This window comes from Athene noctua, chromosome Z (assembly GCF_965140245.1).
Source record: "Athene noctua chromosome Z, bAthNoc1.hap1.1, whole genome shotgun sequence".
Classification (NCBI taxonomy): Eukaryota; Metazoa; Chordata; class Aves; order Strigiformes; family Strigidae; genus Athene; species Athene noctua.
This window is the reverse complement of record NC_134077.1, coordinates 80874740-80890491: the sequence shown is the minus strand read 5'-3', so window position 1 is coordinate 80890491 and position 15752 is coordinate 80874740. Positions and strand designations below refer to the sequence as shown.

The following is a 15752-nucleotide window of genomic DNA, read 5'->3' as shown; positions in this document are numbered from 1 at the left end:
CCAGTGTGTGCCTTTTGGCACAGCTAAGTCCCCTCAGCCCTCCTCTCGCCCCTGCAGCAGCCACTGGCAGTTGTTTATTGTTTATTCTCATTATGGTGCTTAATCTCGCCACAAGCAAAATGCCAAATAGTTGGACAGAGCCATCTTTATCATCCTGCCACAAAGAAGTCTGAAATCTTAAATAGACTTCCCAAAGAAAGATACTGAAAAATAAACCCTAACTCTCCAGCTTAGGTACCAACATGATTGTTTTTATGTTACCTCAAGCAGAGGTTTCTTGTAGGACAGATGTACAGGGAATATATGTAGAAAAGAGCATACTTTCATCTTATTGTTGACTTTTGGTTCTATGTCATCTGAAGTCTTTAATGAATCTTAAAAACTTTACCTTGTAGCAGGCTGTACCTGTGATCCCTCTCGGTGAAATTAGTAGGGCTCTGTGACTGATGAATGGTCTAAGCAAGAGAGACAAAAGCCTTGTGTCTTCTCTCACAGAGTCTTGATAATGTCTCTTGCTGTGGTGGGTTTCCTTGCAGCTGGAAGAGCTTGTGTTTTATTTCTTCATCTTTGTATGGAAACTACTGTCTACTTGGTTTACAAAATTAAATAAAATATGGGACCTGAACAATTCAAAAGCAATGCACACAAAATATTTACACTGGTGATCTTGCTAATGGATGGGAAGCTTACTCTGGGGACATAAAACAATTGGCACTTTTTTCCCTAATGCATTCCTAATTGGACCTCTATATCTACAGCTGCAATTTCTGTTCCTGAGACTTTTTAAACAAAGCATGAGACCTTCATGAAGGAGCTACATCTATCATCATACCCATCCTTCAGGTAGCTTACCATGGATGTGTCTTCCCCATGCATCTGCAATGCCAGTTGCATGCAGCTTACGCTGCAGCTGCGCTCTTCCATCCCCTTGCCTTGCCAACAGGGGCAACCAGCTGAGAACTAGCCCTTCCCAGGTGAACACAAATCAAGTTAACTAGCTCAGTCTTCCCTCGCCCATTTCTGCAGTCACATTGCACTAATGCATTCCTGTCTGCTCTGTTACTGTGCCAAACACATGCTTTGAGAAAGAGCAGTGACTTAGTAAGTACTTAGGAGCTGAAGGGCTGTCAGATGTACCAGCTACAGCAAACAAACAAGGAGGTAAGATTATCTCTGCAGTCTTTTGGCTGCCATGATTCCAGGTGGTGTTTATCATAATAGTGGCCATCATTTATTGTTATTTTCGTATTTACTATTTATTTACCCACTTCCCCATGTGCACCCTTCCACCTTGCACCCCCATCCCAGGGGCTTATTGGTCCTGGAGGCATCAGGAAACTTTTGAGCAACTCTGAAACAAGACCTGAGGACCAGTGATCGTGAGCTCAGGGGTCTGCTCCAGTAAGGGTTTTATGAAAAGAGAAAACTCAGGCAAGTGACATGGTGGCCTGTTCCTCTGTGGCTGAGAAGAAACTTTGGAAGAGGTTAAGCCATCAGTCTCCAATGCCTGGTCACAAAAGATTGTCAGTTACAGTGAGCAGGTTTTAGCACCCTTGAAAAAGGTTAGTTAATGTGTTCTAATGTTGTGTGTGATGAATACACATTAACTGACTGCTGGAAAATGTTTGTGACTCTTGGTCTAAATGTATGCTTCTTAAAAAATATTTTTAATACATCCCTTCCTTAAGATATTTCTAAGAAATGTTTTGTTCATTTCTTGACAAAGAATAACAACAAGCTTGCAACTCTACAGAATAATATTTAATCTGATTTATAAACATTCTATTTGAACTTCTGCTGGCTAAACTCCACCAGCTAGCATACTTTTTTTTTGTTGGATTTTTACTTATGTTAGCTAGGACATTGTGATTGAAGTCAAGACTACTATCAAGCTGCACATTTTTCAGCATGACTTAATTCCCTAATCTGAGGAATGCTTGAGTCATATACCCATGTGTCATGCAGACATGCTCCTTGGGCTAGCACAAGTGTCTTAGATGACTGGAAAGGCAACATAAAGTTTTGTTGCTATGCAAAACCACATCATACCAGCAAGCTGGAAATGGCTGCTTGTTCTGTTCCAGGGCCAGTCATGCCATAGAAGGCCACATCCATCTTGTGGCAGAGCAGAGTAAAATCTCTTGTGCTTGCTGAGGACCACACCTCTTCTCCATTTTGCAAACAGACTCTCTCACACTGATACCCTACACAAGAAAATTCTGCATCAGTCTGGGCAGAGTCGGACTGTTTTGTTCACCTACGGGAAAATGAAATACTGCAGCATCACTCAGGAATACATTTTGAAGACCTGCTTATTTTGAGATGGACCTATCTGTTGCACTGCTTCTATCTACAGTCCTTCACTGCATTTGCATATTTATTTGTGAATGGTTAGGGCATCTAATATTAGTGTGCCTGCTCACACCATGGCCATGCAAACAAATTTTTTTCCCATTTTTTGGAAGGCAAGGGAAGGCCTGCTGGCAAAGGAACAATAATCTCAGTACATGTCCCAGTGACCTCTTTGCTAATGCTGGCAATTATGGGGCACACCACCAGGTCAGACCCAGACCCACTGAGTAACTGCACTAGCTGGGTTAGGGCCAGCTGGACAGCAGGGAAAGCTGCCTGAAAATATGGCAAGCAAGAGATGCAGTGTTCAGAGTGGTCACGGGAATGGGGTAAAAGGAAAAGGGGGAATCCCAGAGGACTTTTAGTGGCGGTCATTATTGCACTGGTGTTCCTTGCAAACTCAGTTTTATCATCTAGGCATGCTTGAGAGCATACACAAGCAGAGGAGGATCTGCTGCTTTGGGAAGCATTCACTCTTGTAGCTGATCCACTGGCTGACAAAGCTGCCATCCCTGGGGGGTGGCTCCAAATAGCTGCCAAACAACAAAGTCTGACTCACTGATGCCTCCAGAGCTCCAGATCTGCCTGGAAAATTCAGCCTTGTTGTACCAAGGAAGCTTTCTGAAATGCAAAGAGCAAATCTGAAGTACAGCCAGTTATGCTGACATCCTAATGGGAGTGTTTGGGGTTAATATCTGACTCTCGTGCTGGTAGGTGAAGGAAGAATTTTATTACACTATTTCAGTAGGGCAAGGGCTGGTTATAGGCAGATTTGAGAAGATAAGGAACCAACCACAGACATTCACCTTTTTTCCAGGACAGAAATACTGAATGCATGTAGGGAAAAAATAATTTCACAATAACAAATAAATCCATCTCTAAAGTGTTAATGTTTGGTGGTCTTTGAGCCTCAAAACCCAACTACTTTTGGCAAAACTTCAATTTGACAAAGATTTCAGTAAAGTGCCTGCTACTGATTTCAGTGGAATTACACCAGGGATCATTACTGCCCATTTTGCATGTCACTGAAGAGCATCATTACCCTGAATAGACCACATCCGGTAGTGTTTCTCAAGAGTACGCACATTTTACTGGAGAAGGCTGTCTTGGGTCAACTTTTGACCTTTGTTTCTCCTCAGGATTATCAGCTTTATTGAAAATTACTCAGCAGCCGGAGGAGTGCTCACACTTTAGAAAGCACTGCTCTTGAGGATAGTACTGATTGCCCACTTGTAAATACAAAAAAGCCCCAAAAACCTGCTTGAAGAAACTACCTCAGAAGGTAGCAGCATAGCACAAACTAGCTTTTATATTGTCATAAATAGTCAAATGGCAAGCCTGGCAAATGCATCTGGGCCTCAGGTTAAGACACTGCCACATTTCATGTGAGACTAGAAGTGTGTTATTCTTTATGAGCAATGTTTATGGAAGTAGTTCTGAAATCAACAAGAATGATAGGTAGAATTAATCACCTTTCATAAGCAGGGAGTCCAGAGGTTGCATGGAATGGGTATTATGATATATGAAAACGGTGCTAAAAAGATTTACTTGCTGCAAGAAAATGTTGCCCAATACTTGAACTTTTGATGCAGTATTAAAGCAAAATGCAGCATTGAAAGTAAAGGTGTTTTCAATACAGCATTAATTCTACTACATGCATCTGAGGGGTTATGCATTATTTCCTTGCTTAGCCCTAAATGTAAACAACTTAAAGCCCTCAGGCTTTACTGTCCCGAAGCATGAAACTGGAATAAATGGCACGTAAGGGAGCTGTGCACCACATTTATGGCCATGATTGTGTCTACTGCATTCAAACATTTGGCATGATTTCTTTCTGTCCTGGCCAACATCTGTTCACTTATTTTTGTCCTCCCCATGATCTATTCACAGAATCGTGACCTGTTTTATTCCTTTTTTGCACTGTGCAGAAGTTGCTCTGGTTTCCTATGCTTGAATGAAATAGATGTGGAGCTGCCAGTTATCTCTGCAATCTCACTTGTGTGCAGAGAAACTAAATCACCTGAAAGTAGTGGTGACCTAGAGCATTGCAAGCCCAGTGCCCTTTCCACTTCAGTAACAGAGAGCCTTTTTAATGACATGATCTAATTTCTGCTGAAGGATTTAGCCCTGAAGAAATTGTACTTTTGCAGTAAATGAAGAAATACTTATACCAAACTGTACATAGCATAGTTGTACCGGTGGAGTGGTGCCTCCTGAAAGTACAACACATCCACATTCCAGTATTGGAATGAGTTGTACAAATGCCTGTATTTTCACAATACTATGCCTGGCCAGTCCTGGAGCCCTATATCATTTTGACAATGTCTAATCATACAGCACAACTTTGGTGCATAAAGAAGCTCCAAAATGCAGTAGAGAGTTAAGGCTCTTAGCAGACGGTGAAGGAGGAGCAATGCTGAAATGCTAGCTTGTGGCCATTTTAATCACAGACTGTTAAGTAAATCAAATGCACAACATTGTTAAGCAGGGGTAACTCGTACAGCAGCTATTTTTGGGCTCCATCCTCATTCCAGCGTCCTCCTTTTACAGATTTGAGAAACACCTCCTATTCTTCCTGGGATAAGATTTTGCAAGATTTTTTCAAAAAGCATAACCCAAATTTCATAGCTGTGGAGGATGGATGGCAGCAAACCACCTTTTGTTTCCAAGCCACATCTGGCTTTTATTTGCATCTGAACTGCCCCTGTGCTGGCTGCCTCACTGGACTGTCTCGTACCCAGGCACCCAGTGCAGCTCTACCACCACCTACCTCCCTATAGCACCCTACCCATCCTTGGTCTCATCGTGTGTGCCAAAGCCTTCTCCCTGGGTTTCTGGTTAAAATGCCCTGGGAGAGGTTTGCTCTAAGCAGGTGAGAGATCCACCCCTAGTCACTGCTTCAGCACTATGCCAGTCATCTGGCAGGGGACAAAACGTTTCCTGGACAGCAAGACAGTTGCGCGCAGTGCCCTGATTTGTGCCTGCCTGTTTGCTGGTCGTATTTACAGTAGGTGTGTAAAGGTACACCCTCAACAGCTTGGCAAATAGACCCTCTGAATTTTAAGAAATGCTTCTTATAAATGTTTCCGTTTATTATAGCCTTTTTGTCTGGATTCCTTCGTGTAGTACTTAACAAATGCCTTAATTTTCATCTTGAAAAGAAAGCCAGAAACATCAAAGCTACTAGCTTTCCTGTTTTAGATAAAATATGCTGACATTTCACCCAAGAGGGAGGATTTTTAGCAGATCATAGCATTCTTGTCTCTAAATATGTCTTTTTAAAAGTCCCATTGATGCTTTCCTGTTTCAAATTCATGCTATTAATAGGTCAAAAAATGAGGCTTCTGGGAGAGAAAAAAAAAAAAAAAGTGATTTTTTAGCTTAAATGTTTCATATAAACAAAGACCAAAAAAAAAGCTGCACAAAATATCTTATTTTTGGTGTACAGCAGTTGCACTGAAAGGACTGGCTTCTCCCTATCTGAGCATCAGTATGGAGATTCTGTGAAAGCACAGAAATCCTGGATGTTATCTGTCCTTCTGTAGCAAATGAGGAGCGACTGTTTACTGAACGTCTTCAGTGCTGTACCACCGGTGCTTTGCCAAAGGCTTTATTAGGACAGCTGGAGCTGTATCTAAAAGAAGTTTAAAATGGAGAAGGCTGCATTCATCTTTTGAGTTTGGTCTTCAGAAACCTGGGGGTTTTTTCCAACTGAGTATCACTCAGGATTTCAGGTTCGAGACCACAGCTGAGTATGACACATGTAGCAAAATAGTTCCACATGCAACTGGCCACACTCTTTTTTAAAAAAGACAAGAGTTTTTGAAAGAATTATCAGCCTCCACAGCACTTTACACTGGATTTAGCCCAGCAAGTACCCACTGAGTGGTACTGAGACCTCCTAAATGCCAAAGCACAGGATGTTAACTGTGTAGCACCTCAGGACCTGTAAATCCATCTTTGACTGCCTCACTTTGTTTCTTGGTACGTGTGATGACTTGGGAGTCCTTTGCTGAGGGGACGTTTCAATAGCACATTGCTATTGCTGAATGAGCTGATGAAAATTCTGGGCAGTAGTCATCTGGGTTGAACAAGAAAGCAAAGATCCCACAGAGAAATCTCACTACCACCCCATGAAATGTGGCAGGAAACACTAGTAGATGGTAGTGGCAGCAAAAGGAGCCACAATCTGCAGAAACTGTGGCTGGAGATAGTCACCCTTAATGTTTTGTGAACCTTGGAAGCCATGAGCAAAGCTGAGTACAGCCAAGTAAGGTATGTCTTCAGCATTAGTGGGTCTGATTGTTGATCATGACTGTATGATACAAGAGCACAAGACCTCTTCTGTCATGCAGAAATCCTAATTCATATACAAATCACTTAAAACCCACCTGGAAGTCCTCTGGTGTGCAGCACAGTTTAAGTCAGTGAAAGCTGGAGTAATTTATAAAGTCTAATTCAATTGTGTGTTTTGCATTGCTTTCTGTCTGCTGTCTTATTAAAATCTAATTGCCTGATGTCAGGCCATTGAGTGACAAGAATAGTTTGTGCATAGATACTACGTCTATATATACACTCAAAAAATAACAAGTAAGCCTTGTCTGTCATGTCAAAAATCTTTCTAATTTGGGCTGGGTTTGAAGCCTGCTTTTGGTGGTGAATATTTTTCCCTTATACATAGTTTGCACGTCAGGTTCCATTACAGCGACAAACATGGCATTGAAAAGACTCTGTTATGGCATATTTGGGCAGCTTCTGAAATCCAGTTTCTTTGAACTGATGATTTCCTTATTAGCTCCTCTTTACTGGAGAGGAAACATGCTCTTACAGTTTTTTTGAACTAGCATTGCCAATCACTTTACAAATTCAAAACCAAGGCTCCCTTTTTCTGGTCCAATGCAAGGGGCTAGTTTAGTTGGTCCCTTGGCTAATGTTTATTTCCACCAGCTCCATTTCCTTCTTGCCAAGGAGCAAAGTCCTGCATGGCTTTGGGCTCCTGATCTTCCTTTCAGCAGGCCTTGTCCTGTCTGCCAACTGATGTGCTGCATCCCTCTGGCAGGATTTGGGACAAATAAGACACACAGGCTGATGTGCTCTTTAAAGAATTGCTTGCAGCTGTTGAATCTTCACTGATGAAGTCACCTGAGTGAGCTGCAGCTGGATTAGACAGTGGCCAGGTGAGGTTGTAGCCATGTTTTTGGTGTAGAAAGCACATCAAAATTCCCAAGAATAATTCTATTGCATGTAGACTATTGCTGCTTTCTGCAACAGTGTTGCTATGCCCTGGGATACCTATGGTTTCTGGAAGACTTTTGTTCATTTGTTTTATTTGTGTTATATGTCTGGTTAAGAGGAATAGTGTGTGCTTGTGTGAATGTATACATGTGTGTGTCTGCCTGTCTGTATGCCTGTAAATGTACAGAGACACGTCTGTGGTATAAATCAAAAATAAGATCTTTTATTAATTTAATAGCAGACTGATTATATACTTCATTAAACACATTACTTTTAGAGCACACTGCTCTTTTATTTTTGAAGCTTTAAGAAGTTTATAATTTTAGTCCTTCCAGCACATGCCTTATCATTCATGAGAGATCCACACTTTTGTTCAAAGATTTCACTTCTTGCAGGACTGGCTAATTTGCACATTTTAAACTCTTGTTTTTATGGGAAACTAAAAATAACTTCATATTAAGATATTGATTTTAAATAAAATGTATACTGTAAAACTGACGCTCCTAAATCTGGAAGACCTGATATCTGGATAAACAGCTGATAGATTGGTTTAAATCGACTGTCTAAAGCAGTCATCAGAAATGGGGACAATCTAATATTCAGAAGCAGAGGCAGCTCCTTGTCAATCTTCAGATGTTTTTTTGTTCAGTCTGTTCCTAAGATTTGGTTTTTTTTTAACCTCACAGTCAAAAGCTCTTCGGGAAAAATGGCTGCTACAGGGAATTCCTGCTGGCTCTGCAGAAGAGGAAGAAGCCAGAAGGAGGCAGTCAGAAGAGGATGAACTGAAGGTGAAAAAGCTGGAAGAAAACATACACAGGTAGCGACATTTTCCTTTTGCTTTGCCTAAGAACAGCCGCTCTCATTAAAGCTAGAGACCTTCTTTGCCCAGTTCTCCATCTCTGGCAGCAGCTGATAGCAGCTGCCCAGGGAGGAGAGTAAGAGCAGGCACACACACAGCCAAACTTGCCCAGAATTTGTCTCCCAGATGTCCATGGTTTGCAAGGTAGACCCATCATGGTATCTTTGTGTTTAATGGATTTTGATGGATTTCTCTCACAAGGGAACTAAAAAGAGGGCCGAGTTCCCCCTTCAGATGCACATGTATGACTTGATTAACACTAGAGAGATTCTCCATTGCTTTACACCTCCTGTAGCCCAAAGGAATTCAAAGAGGGGTGACACTCTTTTGCACTCTTTTTTCACTGGTGCAAATGACTTCTCGAATGCAATGGCAGATGCAACCAGCAAATAAAATATCTGCTGCTTTCAGAAGCAAGGTTTGGACATTAGAATTATTTCCTTTTATTAGTTTCCCGTCGCTGCCTGAGTGAACATTTGTCCTCTTATCTTCTGTTTTCCTTTGTTTTGCTACAAACAATGAGCTCTGAAAATCACGAGGAAAATGCTTTTATCCCTCACCAGACAAATTCCAATGCTTCTTCTGCCACTTATGCAATGTGAATTTAGAGGTTTTTCAGCTGACAGAAAACTGGAAATAGTTGTTCAAATCTGGCACCACAGCTTTTACAAATGTGTAATCTGAGTGACAGAAAAAAACCAAATAAGACCAACAGTCCAAGGGTTGAGATATTAGCCTAGCATCTGGTGAACTCAGTTTGCCTTATGCCAGATTTCCTGTAAAATTTCTTAGAGGAATCACAGAGAATGTTTCTTTGGGGATATATACAGGTAGACCCACTCTAAGCTTGGATGACGCTGGATGGCTTTTATCTGGAATAGATCAGCATGAATCTAAGAGCTGCCTGACACTACTAGTCTCTGTCTTGTGATTCATATTAATTAAAACTGATTTGAGAATGTGTATTGTTCTTTTACATCTGTGGTAACATAAGGCAAGAAAGCTTTTTTTTTTATATATTTCATATGCTACCTGATGTTTTGTTCCATAAATTAATGCAGTAGATGGAAAGAATTCATGGAGTGAACTTCAGAAATATGTAGTGTAATACATAATTCATCTAGTGCTGAATGATGCAAGGTGCTAAGTGCTCTGACCCCATCCAGCAAAACACATCAGCATGTGCTCAGTTTCAGCTATGTGAGTACCACCACTGATGGCAACAAAACCTGCTTTGCTTAATTAGTTCAAAGTGTAGGATGAAATTCTATGTAAAACCTTTGCCCCTGTAGTATGGCTTTTTTCCTTTGGCTGCACTCATGAAATGAAATCTTTGAATATTTGGAAGTAACGGAGCTCTCTTCTGCTGTAACCACCTATCTGTCAAATGACAGGTCAGCTGCTTGCTGCTGAGTTGAAAGGACGTTTGTTTGACAGCCTCAGTAGCATGCTTAACTTACCTGTTACCTAAGGGAGCTCCAAACATAGTAAAAATTTATTTTAATTTAAATGAGAAAATATTACACTTGTACTGTAGAGATAAGACAGTAAAGGTTGAGGGCATTAGTCTAATTACAATTTACATTTATGACAACATGACATATCCAAATCCCATCAAGATAGGCTGAGAAGGTAAAGGGCTATAAAAAAGGTAGGAAGAAGAGAGATGTCAAGCATGTTATCTGAGGAGTGAAGGAGAACGAACTCATCCTGAAAGGACTTTTTAGCTGCCTGTGCACCACATTTCCCCTCTGCATTCCTGGGAGAGAGTCAGAGAGGAGGATTATGGGGGGACCATTCATACGTTCACGTTTGCAGAGGCCCAACAGTCCTTTGGAAGTGCAGTATGCACTATCCAATGGGATCACTATGAAACAGCCCAGACCCTCTCAATGAGAGCGACAGAGGACAGGCTAAGCTGCTTTACCAGGAAGAAGGAAAACTACTGCAAGATAAGCCATAGAGTTGATGCCAGGGGACTGTATGGCCACTGTGTCATGGATCTTGCATATTCATTAGAGTCACACTTCATCCTATGTGCAAGCACAGAGCAGCTGCAGTATCAAGACATCTGTGAAAGAGTCTATAGCACACATAGTGGGTTTGTCCCTACTGGAAAATATACAAAGTCTTTTATATGTGGTCTAGGAGCAGGGTAAAGCTTACTCATGAAGGCCAATATCCAACCTCTGCTGACAGCCAGCACCCGTGCCCCTGCTTTAACAAGGGGGAACACGCAGTCATTCCTTTCCTCTTGTGTCAGAGCCTCCCATTGTCACTGCAGAGAGCACCATTTCTACTGCATACACTGAAGCACTCAGCAGGTCCCTTTCTCATACCTCTGCATTTACTACATGGACAGCCACAGCACGAGAGAAATACCCATCTTTATTTGCAGGCTGGACGTAAAGAGTAGGTCTGACAAGCTGAGTGAACTATGACACTTAGAGCAGAAAACTGAAGGACATAGTGTTTGAGACCAGACTGACATTCGTAAATGAGGTTGTGGGCTCGTGTAGGTCTGTGCTGTCCAGAAGAGGCAAATATCTCTACCTTAGGGAAAGAATAGACCTAGCTGTGGGTTTGTAGATGGTCTTAAGGGCCTTGCACATAATACAAATGCTTCAGTTGGGTATTGCTTTTTCTAATTCACTTATAAGTGACTTTCACGCTAAAAACAGACGTTTTGCAAGAGGTACACATGCGTGTAGTGTTTATTCTTAAGCTAGTGTAACCCGTTCTCCTTTGTGTGGGAGGTGTTTAATTTCAACTGAGGCAGCAAAAATGCATGAGTGTACAGACTGCTGTTTATTTATTAGACTTCCATGTTATCATGAGAAATCACATACTTCAGCTTCTAGCTTACAAGGATATGTGCATATGAGTAAACTTAGACGAGTAAGTGTAATGATTTAATGAGCTCTCTTGTCTGCAAAAGCATTTGGAAGAAGGATGCCTACATTAGTCAGCATTTCTGTACACTTCATGCCAAGCAACTGAAAAAATATCTGCATCACAAAACCATAAATAAAACAGAACAGAGAATGCAATACAAATAATCAAATACTATCATTATGCTGAAAATCACCAACAGGAGACATAGAAGTACAAGTTGCACATACAAGTTAAAAAAACAGGGTGTGCAAGATTAAGACAAGCTGCAGGCATATGAACATTGTAACAGTGGATTACAGACAGGATGATCATTTGAGAGTTGGGATTAGTTGAACATGTTTAGAGATTTTGAAATACATGAACACTAGAAACAGTTTTCATATCCAGGAATGCAAAGTGGAAATAGAAGAATAAGCAGAGTTGAAGCAGGTTTGGTCCTGGACTTCCAGAACTCCTGCTTGTCTAACTTGAGTCTTCAGAATAAGACTTATGACACTGCATGTAAAAATCCTGGTGTCTTGCATTTCTTTAAAAAAGTGGTTGGTCTGGTGGTCTTAACAGGAAGATTGGACCCCTTATTCACCATTCATTGAGTCTCAAGTGGGCTAGAAATCTGTCAGTAGTGGGAATGATGGAAAGGCATTGCTGCATTATTAAATATTTGAAACCTGGCTGCCAAATAGGTGGTACCATTGTATCAGTGGCAGAGCAAAGCCAGACGTGGATTTAGGCTGTCTCTCAGCACAAACTGTCCCTAAGACATAGAGAAGCTTTAAAGCTAGTTTAGTTTTTTGTGTACTCACAAAGATCTCAGGTCCATGTTAGAGGAAAGCAGCCATTTCTGAGTTTCTTTCCCATTGTCACACAGTGAAAAAGTGATCTCCCGTTTTCTACATCTACCTTAGGTAGATGTAGAAATTTACCTACCATTATTTAGGTAAATGATACCAACGGAGAAAAAAAATGAATGAAAAACATTTCCCTTCCCTTAAACTTATTCTCCAAATCACAAACCTGAAAGATACTGTTTGGGATAGCATTGATACAGATGCCCATTGAGCTTCCACAGATATATTTCTGATAGTGTGTTGTAGGTGAAACAAGTGCTGGAATGTGCTGCATAACTCCCATGGTTATTTTTACCACATGACAGTCTGTTATTTTGCAGCAGTGAATGGAAAGTTGGCATTCGACATCTGGGTATTAACCAGCAGCATTCACAGAGCAGAGCAGCCCACCCAAAGCCTGCTGTTCCTTCATAGCATTTGAAATACTCCCAAAATTATTTTGTTTCACTAGATTACATTATAGTATGTGCTGGCAGCCTGTGTTTACTACCAAAGGTGAAGAGTTTTCATTGCTCTGATGCTTTCCTGTATCATGGCAAAATTAAATAATCTGTGATAATGTATCTCCCTACTTGCTGACAGACACTGGCATGAGATACCAGGACTGGACTGGACTACTTGTGCTCCTGGAAAAAAGAAACCTGCAGAACTAAGTTCTCAGTAAAGTAGCATATCCATTCAGTGAGGAGCAATGAATCTGTTCACATTGCATGAGGAGGTACCCATCAACTCCACGGACAGACAAACTATTGCTCTATTAGAGAAGCCTTTTTGGACATGTGGACCAGGCAGACAGCTTAAAGCAGTGGATGCCAGATCCCCAAAAAGTACAGCCAAGACATATTTGTGGCACTTTGGCACTGTGACAGCTCTTGGGGATGAAGCAATGCAGGACAGCAGCCAAGGTGTATGTGTATCCCCTGTTATTTACTCAGGGCTACTCAACACATACAACTCCTAACATTTGCAAAAGCCCTTTGTGGTTGTAGACTCCTTTACCCTTGTGCATGCTGTTGGTGAGCCATAGCTCTGTCACCTCTAAGAGAAGGCTCTTCCATCGTGGTGCAGCATGGAGGATAGCCTGATGATAATGCTGGCAGGGCAGTTCTGTGCTTTGGAGGGGTCATGAGCACTTTACTGGGATGAGCACATGTCTTTGCTGATTGCTGTTGTCTTGATGATACAGGCAGGTGTAAGTACATGCAAAAACTCACTCCCTCTCAGCAGTTCCCATCACAGAGTACTGCTGTTCTTTCAAAACCTTGGAAAGTATTTTAAAGTGTTGAACTGAAAGATACCTGTGAGAGGGACTGCAGGACAAGCACAGCTTCCATCCAAGAAAAGCACTTAACCTAATGGACCAAAAGAGATGCTGAATGTAAGCTTACACAAGAGAGATGACACCACCTCTCTCAAGCAAAAGGTGCCTTGGTTGTTTGTGTGAGGCTCTCTGTTCTACTGTTCTTGACCTATCTCTGCTTACCAGGTATTAGACAGAAGTCCTAATCTAGAGAGAAGCAGATCTAAAAGGGGGTAAAACTTCTCCAAAGCTGGAAGAATTGTCCTCTTCTTCCATTACTGCAACTGAATCTTTCCAGGTAAATGCTCAGATTTGAGTATTGTCAGAGAGGCTGGGCTAGGCCCTGAGAAGAAAACTCTCACCAAGGTGATCTGATATATATAAAATAAAATCTTATTCATACACTATCTTATTAATAGTCTGTGAGTCTGAGATCTTTGATGTTAGGTGGGGTCTCTTCTCATTATAGAGTCCAGCAAAAACAAGCTTGTGGTTCAGTTGAGCTTGTCATGGCTGCTGCACCTTTAGCATTGTTTCTCCTCCCAATGTCCATTCTGTCATTTCTTTCTAGTGTCAAGGTTTGTTTCCTGCTTATTCTTCCCAGGATAAAAACTTAGCATGTCTCAGGCTGGGAACTCTGGCTATAATTCAGTCTCACTTGGGACTGCTACTAATAGTTTTTGCATGACAGAGGGAGAGAGAGAGAGCACGTAAGACAGATGAGGGGGCATTCTTCAAAAGAAAGATAATCTGATGTCAGAAACAGCTGCTCAGACCTCCCCTAGAGCAGACAGTGCAAGCCAGGACCAGAGGTGCCATAAACCTCTCCTTAGCAAGCCTAAACCTCTCTCATCCATTTCCCTTCAGTCTTAGCTTCCAGAGAGATATGGACAGTTGCTGAAGCATACGCTAGTGCAGACAACAGTGTGTCTTCCAAGTGCATGGTCCACATGAGCATGAGTTTTGCAACTTCCACATTGATGACAGCTGGAGAAAATGATCAGAAACACTGTTTATTCAGCATTTTAGGGTTTTACCTAGAATGCCAGATGCAGCTGTAAACAAGCCTTCAGTCTGCCTTTGCACGCTGCCTGTATGATCAGTTGCACTGGGTGAGCTCTCTTAAGAGTGAAAGAGCAAAAACGTCTCCTCAGAGCCAGGCAGTGTCTCCACATTCTGCTCAATTTATGAGGGAAGATCAAGCTTTCTGCACAGGATCAGCTTTTTGTCCCCAAGTTCTCTGTCTGATTCTCCACTAAGACTGATCAATATCAGATCTCATCTGCCAAAGCTCCACAAATTCCAGTTTCAGCAACCCCTAAGGACTGTGGTTTCCAAAACAGCACATCCTTCACCCCCCATAAAGCTTTTATTGGGGTGCATTTCTTAAGTGATATATTTCTTACTAAAACACAGATGAAAACAAAACCAGACAAAAAGTCTCAACAACAGGAAATCTCAGATTTTCAAAGGAACCCGATCTGCAGTGTCATTAGAGAATTCCTCAGGACTTGGAGGATGATCTCAGAAAAGCCATGAGTTAAGAGCTGCTGGGTGGCAAGGGTTTTGAGGTTTTTATATATGGTATAATATGTTCAGATGTGGCACTTAAAAATAAAAAAAAACCACAACAACATAATAACACAGCTTACTACCTCAGTTCTGAAGCTCAGCCCATACTTAAAATAGCAGAATGACATGCCAGTTGCCTAAATGCTGGTCTTCTGTGTTTAGAATTAGCAATCTTGAGATCTTCCACAACTCCTAGGCTTCACTAGCTTATAATTACTTAATGATGCATATGCATTTTATAAAGGGGGCAAAAGGATTGACTGTTCAATTTGAGCACAGGCTCCCTCCAGCTATGTCTACTGTCCTCAAATATGTGTATGAGATAGGGACCTTGATAAAGACACCAATTTGCCTAAATGGGGAGCAAGATATGGAGGAAATTCCAAATCCCTGTCTCTACATATCAAGGAATTTCCACCTCAAGTGCTTCTGACACTTCATCCATGTCAGTATCCTGTAGATGATACATGTTACTCAAAAAGAAAAGGACATATAGGCTTAAATTAAGCCCTAGACAGAAGCAGGTTTTCAAGGACACCTTTTTTTAGGCAAGCTAACACATTGTAAACCACCATCAATTTCTAAATGGATTAAAACTTTTAATACAGTATATTATGTGCTACAGCCCCTTCTGAAAGGGGCAGTTACTACCCCTGAGCCAGGTTCAGCAAGAAAAATGCAATTTCAGTCA

General features: G+C 41.5%; 1 protein-coding gene across 8 annotated transcripts in view; it reads left to right on the top strand.

Annotated features, from left to right (window-relative positions):
* PALM2AKAP2 (PALM2 and AKAP2 fusion) overlaps nt 1-15752 on the top strand; it is a 262585-nt gene that overhangs the window by 50353 nt on the left and 196480 nt on the right. For all 8 annotated transcript variants that reach the window (XM_074932056.1, XM_074932057.1, XM_074932061.1 and 5 more), the window contains exon 3: nt 8274-8404. In XM_074932056.1, the coding sequence (XP_074788157.1) occupies nt 8274-8404 (131 nt within the window). The remainder of the gene's footprint in view (nt 1-8273; nt 8405-15752) is intronic.